Genomic DNA, 18,097 nt, shown 5'->3' on the forward strand with positions numbered 1-18,097 from the left:
TCCTAGAATCCCTACAGTGTGGAAACAGGCCATTCAGCCCAACAGGTGCTACTCCGACCCTCTGGAGAGCATTCCAGACTCACCCCCCTATCTTATCCCTGTGGCCCTCTATTTCCCATGGCTAAATCAACTAACCTACACATCCCTGGACACTATGGGCAATTTAGCATGGCCAATCCACCTAACCTGCATGTCTTTGGACTGTGGAAAGAAACTGGAGCACCCAGAGGAAATCCATGCAGACACGAGAAGAATGTGCAAACTCATTTAAAACACAGATAGATAGATTCAAGATTGGTAAGGAGATCAAGGGTGACAGGAAGAAGGCAGGAGAATAGGGTTGAGAAATTTATCAGCAGTGATCAGATGGCAGAGTAGAATAAATGGGCTGAATGGCCTCATTCTGTTTCTACATTTGATGGTTTTATGAAGATGGGATGGGGTCAGAAATTAAATTGGGTCAAAATTCAATTATTCTATGTCACTGTGATGGTGTAGCCCTGTTTTTGGTGGACTAGTAGTCTAGAGACTCAGTGCTCTGAGGACTGGCGTTCAAATCCTAGTGTTGGCACAGGATCTCAGAAGGAGGCCATTTGGCTTATTGTGGGAGAAAGTGAGGACTGCAGATGCTGGAGATCAGAGCTGAAAATATGTTGCTGGAAAAGCGCAGCAGGTCAGGCAGCATCCAAGGAACAGGAGAATCGACGTTTCGGGCATGAGCCCTTCTTCAGGAATTTGGCTTATTATGTCTGCTGCAGCTCTTGAAATGAGTAGCTTGTCTTCGTGTCATTCTCCTGCCTTTATACAAAGACTTGATTGCAGGTTGAACAATACTGAGAACTGAACACCCAACAGTATTACCAGGGCAAAGGGATAGCTCATTTGACCCTTAGAGCCTGCTCCACCAGTCATGGCTGATCATCCAACTCAATAGGCTGTTCCTGCTTTCTTCCCATAACCTTCAATCTCTTTATCAATTTACATAATTGTGAGCGGTTGCATTTTGGCAGGGCAAACCAGCGCAAAATTTATACAGTTAATGATTGGGCCATGGGAAGTGTTGCCAAACAAGGAGACCGAGGGCTGCAGGCGCATAGTTCCTTGAAAGTGGAGTCGCAAGTAGACAGGGTGGTGAAGAAGGTATTTAGCAAACTTGCGTCCATTGGTCAGAGTTTTGAGTATAGGAGTTGGAATGTCATGTTGTTGTGACTGTACAGGACATTGGTGAGACCACTTTTGGAATACTGCGTACAGTTTTGATCTCCCTACTATAGGAAGATGTGTTAAATTTGAAAGGGGTCAGAAAAGATTTCTAAGGATGTTGCCAGAATTGGTGTGTTTGAGCTATAGGGAGAGGCTGAATAGGCTGGGGCAATTTCCTTGGAGTGTTGGAGGCTGAAGGGTGACCTTCTAGATGTTTATAAAATGATGAGGGGCCTGGATAGGGTGAGTAGCCAAGGCTTTTTTTTTCCAGTGCAGGGGAGTCCAAAAACTAGAGGGTATAGCTTTAAGGTGAGAGGGGAAAGATCTAAAAGGAACCCGAGGAGTAACTACTTCATGCAGACTGTTTGGTACGTGTTTGGAATGAACTGCCAGAGGAAGTGGTAGAGGCTGGTAAAATTATAACATTTAAAAGGCATCTGGATAGGTACATGAATAGGAAGAGTTTAGAGGGATATGGGCCAAATTCTGGCAAATAGGATTAGATTCATTTCGGACATCTGGTCAGTGTAGATGAGTTGGACCAAAGGAACTGTTTCTGTGCTGTACATCTTACTGAGTCTATGACTGTAAGTGTTATATCTAACTCCTTCATAAAATCATTCAATATTTTTGGCTTCAACTGCTTTCTGTGGTATTGAATTCCACAATGAAGAAATTTCTCCTTATCTAAGTTTTACCTCATATCCCAGACTATGAGCCTGATTCTGGACATCTCCACCATCAGGATCATCCTTCCTGCATCTAACCTGTCTAGTCCTGTTATAACTTTATAGGTTCTATGAGATCTTCCTTCATTCTTCTGAACTCCAGCAAATGTAATCCTAACTGATTCAACCCCATCACATAGGCCAGTCCTGTCTTCTCAGGAACCGATCTGGTAAATCTTCACTGCACTTCCTCTGTAGCAAGAACATCTTTCCTCAGAGAAGGAGACCAAAACTGTACATGATATTATGGGTGTGGTCTCACCATGATTCTGCACATTTGCAGCAAGATATTCCTGTGCTCGCTATGAAGGCCAAGAGACCATTTCCCTTCTTTACTGCCTGCTGCACCTGCATGCTTGCCTTCAGTGATTGGTGTACACTGACACCCAGATCTCACTGCACATACTCCTCTCTCAATTTATAGTCATTCAGATAATAATCGGCCTTCCTGATTTTGCTCCCAAAGTGGATTATCTCACATTTATTCACATTATACTGCATCAGCCATGCATTTGCCCACTCACTCAGTTTGTCTAAATCATACAGATGCATCTTAGCTCACCCCACCACCCAGCTTTGTGTCATCTGCAAATTTGGAAATATAATATTTAGTTCCCTCATCCAAATCATTAAGCTATATTGCTAATAGCTGGGGCCCTAGCACTACAGTACCCCACCAGTCACTCCCTGCCACTCAGAATACGACCTATTTATTTCTACTTTTCGTTTCCTGTCTGCCAACCTGTTTTTCTATCCATCTCAATATACCACTCCCAATCCCATGCATTTTAATTTTAAACATTAATCTCTTAAGTGGGACTTTGTCAAAACCTCTGCAAGTCTAAATAAACTGCAACTACTGTCTCCCCATCATCAACTCCAGCCAATTTGTCAAGGATGAACTGCCAGAGGAAGTGGTAGAGGCTGGTAAAATTATAACATTTAAAAGGCATCTGGATAGGTACATGAATAGGAAGAGTTTAGAGGGATATGGGCCAAATTCTGGCAAATAGGATTAGATTCATTTCGGACATCATAAATCCATACAGACTCTGCTCAATCCTGCCACTGTTTTCAAATGTTCAGGTATTATTTATTATATGATGATCTCTAGCAATTTCCTCACTACCAATGTCAGACTAACTGGTTCAAAATTCCTGATTTGCTCTCTGTCTCCCATCTTAAGCTCAAAATCTTAAATTCAGTCTTATATGCAGGACAGAGCAGCAGGCGAGTTGCCATTGTTAATGAAAGTTGAAATCAGTGCAACAGTGACAAGAATTGCCAATGTGGAATCAAAAGTGGAGCAAAAAGCAACAAGGGGCAGAAAACATTTCTGGCAATTGGCTAACAGCCTCCAAACAGTAGTGGTGAGGTAAAGGATCACATTAAACAGGAAGTTAGAAATATATGCAACAAATGTGCTAGAGTAAGCATGGGTGACTTTAAGATTAGAGTGGTGCTAGAAAAGCACAGCAGGTCAGGCAGCATCCGAGGAGCAGGAAAATCGATGTTTTGGGCAGGAGCCCTTCATCAGGAATGAGGCTGGGAGCCTCTGGGGTGGAGAGATAAATGGGATGAGGGTGGGGCTGGGGTGAAGGTAGCTAAGAGTGCAATAGGTGGATGGAGGTGGGGAAGAAGGTGATAGGTTGGAAAGGAGGGTGGAGCGGATAGCTGGGAAGGGAGATTGGCAGGTAGGACAGTCGTGAGGATGGTGCTGAGCTGGAAGGTTGAAACTGAGGTAAGGTGGGGGGGAGGGGAAATGAGGAAACTGGTGAAGTCCACATTGATGCCGAACATTTCAACTCCACCTCCCACTCTGCCGAGGACATGTAGGTCCTGGGCCTCCTTCATTGCCACTTCCTCACCACCTGAGGCCTGGAGGAAGAACGCCTCATCTTCCGCCTTGGAACACTTCAACACCACTGCATTTCCTGCCTGAAACATCAGTTTTCCTGCTCCTCGGCTACTGCCTGACCTGCTGTGCTTTTCCAGCACCACTCTAATCTTGACTCTGATCTCCAGTATCTGCTGTCTTCACTTTCGCCATAGGTGACTTTAATCCACACTTAGACTGGAAAAAGCATCTCAGCAATAAGATTGTTGCCGATGAATTCTTAAAGTGTGCACAAATGGATTTTTAGACCAATACTTTGAGGGAACAACTGTCCAAAATGTCAAGGCAGGCTGTCCTAGATTTAGTTTTGTGCAATTAATTAATAAGCTTATTGTAAGAGGTTCTTTAAGAAAAAGTAACCATAACATGACAGAGCTCTTCATTGGCATAGAAAGTGATGTAGGGTTGAAAACTAGGGTCCTAAATCTAATCACAGGGGATCTCAGTGAAATGTATAATGTTCTGAAATGGCAGACTAAATGCAAGAATGATGTTTCTCCCCTGCACAGTCTCAGGAAGTGCAATAGGCTATTTCTGACTGAGATGAGGAGAAAATTCTACAGGTGGGCCTGTAGAATTCTTTACCACAGAGGCTGTGGAGGAGAAATCATTGAATACATTTAAAACTTGAAGGTGCCGGTGTTGGATCGGGGTGGACAAAGTTAAAAATCACACATCACTATGTTATAGTCCAACAGGTTTATTTGGAAGCACTAGCTTTCGGAGCACTGATCCTTCATCAAATAACCGCCTGATGAAGGAACAGCGCTCCGAAAGTTAGTGCTTTCAAATAAACCTGTTGGACTATAACCTGTTGTGTGATTTTTAACATTGAATATATTTAAGAAAGACATCAGTAGATTTCAAGAAGCTAAATGTGTCAAGTGGTAGGGGGAGAGAACAGGAGTATGATGTTGAGGTAGAGGATCAGCCCTGATTATGCTGAATAGTGGAGCGGGCTCGATGGGCCAAACAGCTTACTTCTGCTCCTCTTAGTTTTTTCAGTATTTGTGAGGTTCCCTGAAGGAATTGGGCATAGATCTTACAGGATGCAGGGCTGTCAAGCCAACATAACCTGTTGGAATTGTTGATGGATCCACTCTTTTATTAATCCCTACCGTACAGTAAATCTCCATGAAGCAAACTTACAATGTTATCAGGGAGGCAGAGAGGAGTCTGCCAGATTGTAAAAGGTGACTTCTGAAAGTGATCACCAACTGAAAGAAAAGTGGCTAGCCATTTGCAACCATATCAGCTAGTGGTGCACCCGAGTCAACACCGTGAACACTCCAGATGCACACTCATGGCATAAAATTAATTCTGCAAATTCCAAAATGATCAGAACATTTATAAATGTTCAGGAAAAAAAGTCCTATTCTGCCAGTGTTATGAGATTGAGCATGGTCATGGATTTTTGGGTCCCCTGTCTTTGTTTCCTTGGAAGGGGGAATTGAACTGGATGCTGTATAAGTGAAAATCATAATTTTTTTCTTTGTGAATAAATGTACAATATCATTGTTCTTGGTGATCAGAAATATTCACCAATAGATATGTTGCTGAATTTACGCAGTGCACCTTGTAACAAAGCATAATTAATCACAATGATTTTCGTACTTTCATGGCTGGAGGATGTCACTATTTACCAGAAATACTGCAAACAGTGGCATGGTGGCTCAAAGGTTAGCACTGTCACCTCACAGTACCAGTTTCGATTCCAGCCTCGGGCAACTGTTTGTGCGGAGTTTGCACATTATCCCTGTGTCTGCATGGTTTCTTCCAGGTGCTCTGGTTTCCTCCCACAGGAGGTTAGGTGACTTGGCCATGCTAAATTGCCCATAGTGTCCAGGGAATTGAGGGGTAGGGGAATGGGTCTGGTGGGTTACTCTTTGGAGGGTCGATGTGAACTTGGGCTGAATGGGATTCTATGATTCAAAATAGGTGCACACTTAGATTGGTATAATTTGGGGGAGGTGAGGCAGCATACCCTGAAAGAGCTATTTATGAAATTATCTAAGTGAACAAACAGGCCTTAACAGTGGGAATGAAATGTATAGGTCTACTGATACACATTCTCATATACTGACGTAAGTATGGCTTTACATTTCAGTGATTTCCCAAAAGTTCGCAAGATTATAATTTTCATCCTGTTTTAGTGACAATTTTATAAGTTTGTACAGCTACTTGGCTATCCCAGCATTGTAAACTTGTAAATAATATCATAGAACATTTAGAATCTAGCCCATTCTGTCACAATGATGGTTCATTGTGTAAATTGTGCATTAATTCATCCAGTAACTGTTGAAGATACACAACGTATTACATTACATGCACCACATTAAAATGAAAATTTGCTTTAGTACATATCTTATGAAAAACAAAGAACAGCCAGAATAGGCAGCCAGTACCATCATATTCTCCTTTTCTTACAAAATAAATCTGTGATAATAAAAGTGGAATGTTTATTCATGCAAATGCAGAAAGCTAGGGGTGAGGAAACAAGCTGAAGGTTCACTGAGAGTATCTAATACTGTTGTACCAACCCTGCTGTTTACAACTGCTCTCATCAATGCCTACCTGAGAAAAATGCACTGAGAAGTTTACCATTCAATTAGATATAGGAAGCAGGAGGGTTGATGGCTCTTGTAATGTTTTGTCAAACTAAAAAACACTTCTAATTGCCCTATTTAATATAGAGTAAAAGAATTAATGTAACTCTCATTTCCCATAAAGCAATGCTTATTAATTAATGTCAATTATTTTCATGAAGTTTACTGTTTATAAAGGTTTTGTAAGTGAAGGTATTTCAGAAGTGGTTGAAAATGATGTGTACAACTCAAAAGAGGTCTTTAGTTGTTGAGTTGAACCTTTAGAATGAAGCCATAGTTGCACCTAAGTTAATTTGTTACGTATTTTAATATTGCTTGTTGAATTACATCATATATCATATTGTTTTCAAAACAATTAATATCTCAACTGCAACTGAGCAATTCTCGGTAGTATCGGCTTTGGTAGAATATCTGAAGGCATCAACAAATTAACTTTATTTCGCAAAGTCCTGAGGACAGTCATAACTGTTAGGAAAGATGCAAATTTAATTGAAAATACTTGTTTGGAGAGCCTTCACAAGGACCTCAAACAACATTTCAAAACTGTATAGCTGTTTCAAAGGGTGAAGACTGCATGCAACATTGTCATTTACAATAAAGTGTAAAATTGCTTCTACAATTTCTTTGCTTTCCAAACAAAAAATGTTTCATCAAATACTTTTTAAGGTCTTGTGCTGTTCTTTCATAGTAAAATTTATAATGTTATCAAGTAGAAATAAATGTGTTTTCTTGTTGTAGTATTTGCAGGATGTTACATCGCCAAAGAGTCAGTTAGTTGTACTGGAGTGCAGAGTCCAGGGTTCCACCCCTTTAAATATCCAATGGTACAAGGAGGAAAAGTTTATCAAGGACTCTGCAGATTTTCGAATTTTAAGAAAAAGTAAGTCATATCATATTGTTCTTCCTAAATAAAGCTAGGGTTAAGTCATCATAAAATCACTGCTATTTCTTTCTGAGGGTATGTTTGTGTCCGGTGCATGTCCTCATGGGAGGAGGTGACTAAGAGAAGATACTGACCTTGCCCTAAAGAGTCAACGGCTTTTTCTCTCACCAATCACTGCTACCTGTTTCCTACTTTATTGGAGAACTAATTTTCTTAACTGAACAAATTTTAGCTCTTGAGTGTCAATGCTACCTCTCAACAGATTTCACTGCAGATCTATTCCACAGATCACAACTGGCCTGAATTCAAAATAGCAAGGTTTACTGTTCATTTAATTGTGGAATCCAAGAGAATTAATAACATTTTTAAATGTCAAGCTAAAAAAGTTTAAATCATCACTGTCTAACAGTTTATTGACATGTCCATATTTCTACTTTGAAAATGTATTGAAAATTGAACTTCTTAAAAGGGAAAATCTATTTTAACATTGTTTCATAGCGCAGGGACATTTCCTCCCAGCACAGAAATGTACTTCTGCTGTGTTGATTCAAAATAAAGCACGAGTAATAACAGCTACCTATCATGTTAACAAATGGAATCAATGGTCAGGATGATTATTGATCTCAGCTCCTAATATCCCCACTCATAATGAGGCCTTCTGGGAACTGTATCAACAAAGAAAGATGACCAGATATCTATGTCTCCATTGGGTTCATTATGAATGCATGATCAAAGTCCAAGATTCACTTAGATTAGCTCAGCAAGGGTCTGATTTTACAGATATGAGTAGACTTTTTGCTTCAATTTACAGATGTCTTTATGAAGTTACAATAAACTGTTTCTTCCAATGCTTGTGTGCTTATTTGGTTAAGACTTAAATGAAGTGGAGAAAATCTTCTGTTCTTGATAACAAAAAATGGCACTGCCTAATTGCCACTTTGAGAGGATTGTACAAGTAGTTTGTTTAAACAGATTTTTGAATGGCTATGCAGTTTGAATGCAGTTCAAGACTGTTCATTGTTAATATAAGGTCTATTGATTCTATATTTGAAGGACAAGGAGGATGTGGGGATGGGGTATGGAAGAGGCATGAGAGCATGGAAGAGAATGGGGTGATGGAGTTTTACATTTTAAATGTGCCTTTCATAAGGGTTCTTTAACCAGACTACATATTGAAAAAATATTCTGTATCCATAGTACCTAAGAAACTAGCTAGCTCAATTCCACAAAATCTGGAAAGGAAGGGGAGGATGTATGAGATCCTGATGGAACTGATCAGGTCAGGACAGCAGGGTGCAGGATTGCTACACCAGCAAAAGTGTTCGTTGTCAGGAAAGAGTCAGAAATCCTAGAATCAGGCTGAACCCACCATTTTGAATTGACCTAACTTTGTAAAAACCCAACCTGCTAACTCAATAAATAAACAATTGTATTCAAATAGTCATAAGGTACAGAAGCAGAACCTTCAGTCCAACCATTCCATTCCAAACATAATCCCAAACTAAACTAGTCCCACCTGCCTGTTCCTGGCCCATATCCCTCCAAATCTTTCCTCAACCAAATGACTTTTAAGCATTGTAATTGTACACGTCCACAACTTCCTCAAGAAGTTCATTCTACATGTGAAGCACCCTCTATGTAAAAAAACTGCCCCTCATGTTGTTTTTAAATCTTTCTCCTCTCACCTTAAAAATGCGCCCACTAGATTTGAAATCCCCCATCCTAGGGAAAAGACAACTATCATTAACTCTATCTATACACTTCATTATTTTGTAAACTTCTATCAGCTTGCCACTCTATTTCCTACGTTCCATTAAAAAAATTCCCCGCCCATACAGCCTTTCTTTATAACTCAAACCTCCCACACCAGGCAACATTCTGGTAAATATCTTCTGAATCCTCTCCAGCTTAATAATATCCTTCCTATAATTGGGTGACCAGAACTGGACACAGTCGTCCAGAAGACGCCTCACCAATGTCCTGTACAACCTCAACATCACATCCCAACTCCTATAGTCAAAGGGCAGAGCAATGAAGACAAGTGTGCCAAATGCCTTTTTAACCACTCTGTCTATATGTGATGCAAATGTCAAAGAATTATATACCTGTATCCCTAAGTCCCTCTGTTTTATAACACTGCCCAAGGTCCTACCATTATTGTATAAAGCCCTATCCTTATTTGTTGTACTAAAATGCAATACCTCGCATTTATCCAGGTTGAACTCCATCTGCCATTTTTCAGCCCATTGACCCATTTGATCAAGATCCATTTGTAATCTTAGAAACCTTCTTCACTATCTACTATGTCAGCAATTTTGATGTCGTACGCAAACTTACTAGCCATGCCTTCTATATTCTCATTCAAATCATTTATATAAATGACAAACAAAAGAGGACCCAGAACCAATCCCTGTGGAACACCGCTGATCACAGGCCTCCAGTCCCAAAAGCAACCCTCCACCATTATCTCTGTCTCCTGCCATTAAGCCAATTATGTATCCAGTTGACAAGCTCAGCCTCTATCCTATGTGACCTAACTTTACTAATTAGTCTACCATGTGGATCCTTGTCAAAGGTTTTACTAAAGTCCAAGTAAACAATGTTTGTTGCTCTGCCATCATCAATCTTTTTCGTAACTTCCTCAAAAATGTCAATCAAATTTGTGAGACCCAATTTTCCCTTCTCAAAACCATGCTGACTATCCTTAATCAATTTTTGCCTTTCTAAATGGCCATAAATCCTATCTTTTATAATCACCTCCAACAACTTATTCACAACCGAAGTCAGACGCAAGGGTTGATAATTCCCCGGTTTCTCCTCACCTTTCTTAAACAAAGATAGAACATTAGCCACCTCGCCTGTAGTTATAGATGATGCAAATATTTCTGCAAGGGGACTCGCAATTTCCTCCCTTACTTCCTACAATATTCTGGAATACGAAAGATTTATCCACCTTCATATTCTCTAAGATCTCCCAAAAGTCCTCTTTTGCAACATTAACTGTTTTTAAAACATTAACATTTATTTCTCTGCATTTTATAGACTCCATTTCTTTCTGCACAGTAAAAACTGGCACAAAATACTCATTTAATATCTCTCCCATCTCTTGGGGTTCAACACAAAGATCTTGATCTTTAAGGGGCCCTAATTTCTGTCTAGTTGCCCTCTTGCTCTTAATGTATTTGTAGAATCTCTTTGGATCATCTTTAACCTTATCTGCCAATGCTATCTCATTTCCCCTCTTTGCCTTCAAATTTTCTTTTTTAAGAATGCCCCTATACTCTTTATATGGATTAAGAGATTCAATTGAACCAAGTTGTCTATATTCAAAATAAGATTCTCTTTTATTCTTGACTACAAACTCAATATCTTTATTCATCCATTGTTCCTTAATCTTACCAGCTTTACCCTTCACTCTGACAGGAACATAAAGCCTCTGAACATTCGTTATCATTCTTGAAAGCATTCCACTTGTCAGACATCCCTTTACCTGCGAACTGTCTACTCCAATCAACTTTTGAAAGTTGTTGTATCATACCATTAAAATTTGGTTTACTCTAATTAAAACCTTTAACACTTATGGAAGGCTTATCCTTTTCCATAACCATTTTGAAACCAATAGAATTATGATTGCTAGACTCAAAGTCTTTGCCTACTTTTACTTCAGCCACCTGTCCTGCCTTACTTACTCCTTACTGCCTTACTTATCCACATATTGATAAAAACTTTCTTGAATACATTTAACAAATTCTTCACTATCCAAACCTTTAAACACTATATTAGTCCCAGTCAATGCTTGGAAAATTAAAATCCCCTATCGTTACAACCTTATTATGCTTACACTTACCTGTAATCTCCTTACATATTTGTTTCTCAATTTCTCTCTTTGGGGGACAACAGTACAATCCCATCAATCTTTCCTTTTTTATTTATAATTTCTATCCATATATTTTCACTGGATGATATTTCAGAAATATCTTCTCTAATTACAGCAGTAATGCATTCCTTAATCGAAAATGCCACCCTCCCTCCTTTCTTGCCTCCTTTTCTATCCTTCCTATAGCATCTAAACATAGAACATTGAGTTGCCAGTCCTGTCCATCTCTCAGCTAAGTTTCAATAATAGTTATAATTGCTATGTAGTCCCAATCCCATGTTTTTAAACATGCCCTGAGTTCACCAGCCTTACCTGTGAGACTCCTTGCATTGAAATAAAGGCAATCTGATTCTTCTGAGTTACTACATACTTTGAATCTCTCTTGTCTTTCTTTTCTAATTGACATGCTTTGTTCACATTCAGAACCTTCCCCATCAAACTTTCTATTTACACTGCTACTTAGAATTCCTCCACTTCCCCTCTTGATCTGTATAATGTCTCCCTTAATGGAACGAGTAAATCTCCCAGCTAAGAAATTGGTCCCTTTCTAGTTTAGGTTTGACCTAGCCTTTTTGAATAGATCTTTTCTATCCAAAAAACATTCCAATTGTCCAAAACTCTGAATCCCTGAACAATACACCACCTCTTCACCACTGATTTATCTCCTTTATGCTTTTATCCCTTCCCTTGTTTGAGTTTGCCATTGGGAGTAAACCAGACATTACAACTTTTAAGGTTCTATTTTTTAATCTTCTACCTAACCTGTTAAATTCACTCTGTACTGCTTTAATCTTTTCCCTAAAAATGTCATTCCTACTCAATTTAACAATATGCTTGAAACATTTAGAGACATCCTTAATCCCACCACCAGGAAAGTAACAAACCATCCTCCATTTACTCTCACTGACACAGAAGCTCCTGTCTATCCCCCTGACAGAGTGTCCCCAAAACAATAATTCTATTAAATTTTGTCAAATGCTGCCTAATGTAGGAATTATTCCTAGTGTCCAATAATTGACTGCCCCTTCCACATTCCTGGGAGAGACTATCCCCTTCAGCAGTTCCAAAAACTGAATATCTATTTGATTGGGTGACATGGTGGCTCAGTAGTTATCTTTGCTGCCTCACAGCACCAGGGGCCTGAGTTCAATTCCAGCCTCAGGCAACTGTCTGTGTGGAGTTTGCACGTTCTCCCTGTGTCTGCATGGATTTCCTCTGGGTGCTCTGATTTCCTCCCACAGTCCGAAGGTGTGCAGGTTAGGTGAATTGGCCGTGGTAAATTGCCCTTAGTGTTCAGGGATGAGTAGGTCAGGTGCATTATTCAGGGTAAATATAGGATAATAGGGTTGCAGAATTGGTCTAGGTGGGTTACTCTTTGGATGGTCGAAGAGCCTGTTTCCACACTATAGGGTTTCTATGATTCTACAGAGGAATATTCTCACAGGCCTCTAATAAAGGAAGTTATGAGAACAGAAGAAGGAAACTAAAACAAACCAATAATGTTTTTCATCGTAATACACAAATATAAATTTGCTTCTCAGGGCCAGTAAAGGTGTTTAGCAGTAATTGTAGAATTAATGTGATGTTAAAAACCCAATTACACTTCATTTAATGTGTAACTTCTTGATGGGTTCAAGCCTTACAATATAAATCTTTCGATCAGTTCATGTTTTTTAGTATAGATTAGATTAGATTACTTTACAGTGTGGAAACAGGCCCTTCGGCCCAACAAGTCCACACCGACCCGCCGAAGCGCAACCCACCCATACCCCTACATTTACCCCTTACCTAACACTACGGACAATTTAACATGGCCAATTCACCTGACCTGCACATCTTTGGACTGTGGGAGGAAACCGGAGCACCCGGAGGAAACCCACGCAGACACGGGGAGAATGTGCAAACTCCACACAGTCAGTCGCCTGAGGCGGGAATTGAACCCGGGTCTCTGGCGCTGCGAGGCAGCAGTGCTAACCACTGTGCCACCGTGCCGCCCATTATATATATGTAATTGTTCAAGGGACATGGGCATCACTGGTGAGGATACAATGTATTCCCCATTCCTAATTACCTTCGGGAAAATGGTAGTGAGCTGATTACTTGAACCAGTGCAATCCTAGGGAGTATAGGGACATCTACTGTGCTATTGTGAAGGGAGTTCCAGGATTCTGATGCAGCATCAGTAAACGAACAGCAATTATATTTCCAAGTCACGGGTGAGCAGCTTGGAAGGGATCTTGCAGATGGCCATGTTCCCATATACCTACTGCCCTTTCCCTTTCAGGTGGTTGAGGTTGCAGATTTGGCAGGTACTGTTGGAGGAGGCTTGTAGAATTACTTCAGTGCATCTTGTAGATGGTACATATTGCTGTCACTTTGTAAGCTCCATTGTCCTTGAGAATGTTGAGCTCCTTGAGTTTTGTTGGACCTACACCCAGAAAAGCAAGTGGGAAATATTCCATCGCACTCCTGATTAAATAGAATAAAATAATCTCGACAGTGCGAAAGTAGGCCATTTGGCCCATCCAGTCCACAATGACCCTCCAAAAAGGTCACCCAGATACAGCCCCCTAACCTATCCCTGTAGCCCTGCATTTACCATGGCTAATCTACCTAGTTTCACATTTGTGAACATTATAGGCCAATTTAGCATGGCCAATCAACTTAACCTGTACATCTTTGGACTGTGGGAGGAAACTGGAGCACCTAGCAGAAACCCACACAAGACAGAGAGAATGTGCAAACTCCACACAGACTGTCATCCAAGGGTGGAATCAAACCTGGGGACCTGCTGCTATGAGGCAGCAGTGCTAACCACTGAGCCATTTTGCTACCCATTTCTGTGTTGTAGCTGGTGGATTGGCATTGGGAAACCAGCAGATCAGTTAACCCAAATAAAATTCCTCATCTTTGATCTGTTCTTGTAGCCAATGGATTTATGTGGCTAGTCCATTTTGGTCAATGCCCAGGATGTTGTTGGTAGGGGCTTCAATCATGGTAATGCTATTGAATGGCAAGGGCCAATGTTGGGATTCTTTGATTTTGCCAATATTCATTGATTGGCACTTGTGAGGTGCTCATGTTACTTTTGACTTATCAGCCTAAGCCTAGATTTTCCATCACTTTTCTGATGATTGAGAATAGACTGAAAGGGAGATAATTGTGGGTTGGAGTTGTCCTGCTATTAGTGGACAGGACACACCTGGTGGATTTTCCACACTGACAAGTAGATACCAAGGGCACAGTTAAATATGGCAGGACTCTCGGGCTTAGACTTGTTCCATTAGTTGCATGCTTACTTAGCACCTTCTATTGCATGCTACAGCTGCTGTTTTGCAGGTAAACAGTTCTTCACCAGGTTGGTACCTCGTTTTTAGGTACATCTGGTGCTGCTGCTGGCATGTCCTCCTGCACTGTTCATTGAATTAGGGTTGGATCTCTTAGCTTGATGTTAGTGGTAGAGTGAGGATACACAAGGCCGTGAGGTTACAGTACCACATATTGAATACAAGCAAAGTACAACAAATTCTGGTAATGTGAAATAAACGTAGGGAATGCCGGAGAAACCCAACAGGTCTGGCAGAGAACCAGAGTTAATGTTTCAAGTCCAATGTGAGTCTTCTTAAAACCATTTGGTTGAAGACATCTCTGTTGTTGTTGATGGTTCACAGAATTGCTAGATCCATTTAGTGTGATAGTGCCACATAACACAATGGTAGGCATCCTCAATGTGAAGATGGAACTCAAGTCTTCACAATGACTGTGCAGTCATCCCTTCTACTAGTACTTTCATGGACAGACACATCTGTGGCAGGTAGATAGAGTCATCATGTCATAGAGATGTACAGCACAGAAACAGACCATTCAGTCCAACTCGTCCATGCTGACCAGATATCCCAATCTAATCTAATCCATTTGCCAACACTTGGCCCATATCCCTCTTAACCCTTCCTATTCATACACCCATCCAAATGTCTTTTAAATGTTGCAATGGCACCAGCCTCCACCACTTCCTCTGGTAGCTCATTACATCCACACACACCACCCTCTGTGTGAAAAGGTTGCCCCTTGGGTCCCTTTCATATCTTTCCCCTCTCACCCTAAGCCTATGCCATCTAGTTCTGGACTCCCCCACCCCAGCGAAATAACTTTATCTGTTTATCCTATCCATGCCCCCTCATGATTTTATAAACCTCTATAAGGTCACCCCTCAGCCTCCAATGTTTCAGGGAAAACAGCCCCAACCTATTCAGCCTCTCCTTCTAGCTCAAATCCACCAACTCTGGCAACATCTTTTCTGAACCCTTTCAAGTTTCACAACATCCTTCCAAACGGAAGGAATCCAGAATTGCTCACAATATTCTAAAAGTGGCCTCACCAGTGTCCTGTACAGCCGCAACATGACTTCCCAAATCCTATACTCAATATTCTGACCAATAAATCAAGTATGTTTTTCCCTCTAGTTGTTCCCTCACCACCTACCTCAGACCCAATCTGTCAGTTATTTCGGAATTAACCAACTCGTTCAGTAGTGGTGCTAGAATTTACTGGCACAAGTCATTACACTGTAGTTAGTTCTTGTGCAACCCCACCTTATAGAAAAGTCATGCTTTAGAAACAACATTTAAAATATTGGTGCTGTAATCACATTACAGCCAATGCACGTTCTAAAAGTTTGTGCTGTAGAAACAGCATCCCCAGTTTGTCAATTGCGTTACAGTGAATTCATGTTGATGAAACGTGCATTATAACAGAACCACCTGTATAAATATTTTGTAAGTTTTCAGTAGTTTTTGAATGTTATTTTCTGAAAATAACTTCTTTCCTTGTCTTGTTTCACATGTGTGTCTGCCCTGTAGAGGCCTGTTTAACAGCAGTACCCGGTAAGCCATTTTATTTTGTTTTAAACATTATTCATTTATCAAAGCAATTAGATTTTATTTAAAAGGAATATGTTTGGCAATTTTTATTTGCTTCTAAATAAAATTATTTGTTAACAAAATACTGTCAACTGTATAATGTTAACCTAGCTGCAGGTGGATTAAACATACAATATTGAGCGTGCAGAGGAGTACATAGTGAAACAATTGCACACTCCTAAATTACTGTTGTGATGTAGTGGATCATATTTCATTGAAATGATGTCTTAATATTGTTAAACTCACCAATAGGGGTATCATTGGTCTTTTAGTGGAATTTCATCCTGTAGCATATACAAATGGTGACCAGGATCCCATGACATTATAGACTCTCAATTTACTTTCAAAAGAGCTTACCCTGTGATTCTGGCAGAAGTTTGTGATGCTCAGCAGTTAGCTCTTCCATAACACACATTCGATAAATTCCAAGCAGAATGGTAAACTCTTCCTACTGCTCTGTTTCTACCCATCCATGCCATGGAAACATTCTCCTTCAAGGTTTTCTGTTGCTTGTCCAGACATTGATTTGTATCTGACCTTTTACTGCTTATGTCTCAGATTTACAGTCTCTACAGTATGGACATCACCCTGCCGTTTGACTGTGTGTACTGAGTAAACAGTTTTATTTAGTGGTTGCTGAGCATGCAGCTTGGCATATGTTCTTTGTAATTGTATCTTTCAAATATCTATAATTATTTTCTATGCTAAGCATTCACTACTCGATGCAGTCTCTTATGCTGGTGTTTCAGCACTGAAAATCATTTTGCTAGTTTGCATGGGAAGCCAGAGAGCAGCCTTTCTTGCATTAGTACTTAAGGCTGATATCTGCTTTAAGTGTTTGCCATGACTTTATTATCCATCTGGTATCCTGCCATGATCTACCAGTTCAAGAGATGACACCGACCCCATTTTTTCTCAATGTCCTACAGGAGTGACCATTTATGCTACATCTTTCTTTCTACCTTGGTCCTTTCCCATGTAGTTGCAGCACTTGGTCATTACGACATTTTCCTCATTTTTGTATTCACCTGTTTTGAGAAATCCTTGAAGTAAAGTTTGGCATTGTTCCCATGCATGAAACAAAATGGTTTCAGCATGGATGGCTAAAAAGGCACTGGCAATAATGAGTGATTGTCATGAACCATCTGATAATTTGTTATACAGTAATTATCTGAAGAACTGCATTACAAGGAAGTAAAACGGTGAAGTTAAAAGCATGGTCAAATTCACTGGAATACCCAAAGCAGTTATAGTTCAAGACATGTGTCATTGTATTATTAATGGTTTAAGACACAGAAACTTAGAAAATGAGTGTAGGAGTAGGCCATTCAGCCCTTCAAGCCTGCTTCATCTTTCAATATGATCATGGCTGATAATCCAGCACAGTACCCTGTTCCCGCCTTATCCCGAGACCTTTTGATCCCTTTAGCCCTAAGAAATATATCTAGCTCCTTCTTAAAAAGATTCAATGTTTTGGTCTTAACCATACTGTGGCAGAGAATTCCATAGGCTCATGCTTCCCTGGATGAAGAAATTTCTCCTCATCTCAGTTTAGTAGTCTAAATATAGTCATTTCTAACCTAGTGAGTTGAGTAGCCAACTGTGTAATGCTTGAATGACATAATGAAAGACCATAAACAATGACAACTGCAGACCCACTGTGGTTGGATTTATGCTCAACCCCAGAAAGAGGCAAAGTGGGTGTAAAACTGAATGCATGGCATCACCTGTTGACTACCTGCCTTCGCTGTTATTTCACCAGCAGCTGGGCGGCCCATCTGACCTACTGACCTCAGCCTAATTGAGACCCATAAGACATTTAGAAAATGGCCACTTCAGGGCATTCCCCCCGCCCCGAATCATCACTGGCATTTAACCAGCAGCAGCAGTTACACAGACCAAATGAACTTGTTAGTAGTTTGCAGCTGCCTTCTATTTGGACATCTAGTGCCCTATCTCCCCCAGGTTAGTGTTATGTTTGCAC

The 18,097-nt window shown here is 40.4% G+C and overlaps 1 protein-coding gene across 6 annotated transcripts in view; it reads left to right on the forward strand.

Annotated features, from left to right (window-relative positions):
• Positions 1 to 18,097, forward strand: part of LOC122556630 (myotilin) — a 144,834-nt gene that overhangs the window by 38,972 nt on the left and 87,765 nt on the right. For all 6 annotated transcript variants that reach the window (XM_087995326.1, XM_043703556.2, XM_043703557.2 and 3 more), the window contains 2 exons: positions 7,173 to 7,314; positions 16,054 to 16,077. In XM_087995326.1, the coding sequence (XP_087851452.1) occupies positions 7,173 to 7,314; positions 16,054 to 16,077 (166 nt within the window). The remainder of the gene's footprint in view (positions 1 to 7,172; positions 7,315 to 16,053; positions 16,078 to 18,097) is intronic.

This window comes from Chiloscyllium plagiosum, unplaced genomic scaffold, assembly GCF_037043375.1.
Source record: "Chiloscyllium plagiosum isolate Xiang-an unplaced genomic scaffold, Cpla_swu_hap1 HiC_scaffold_16, whole genome shotgun sequence".
NCBI lineage: Eukaryota > Metazoa > Chordata > Chondrichthyes > Orectolobiformes > Hemiscylliidae > Chiloscyllium > Chiloscyllium plagiosum.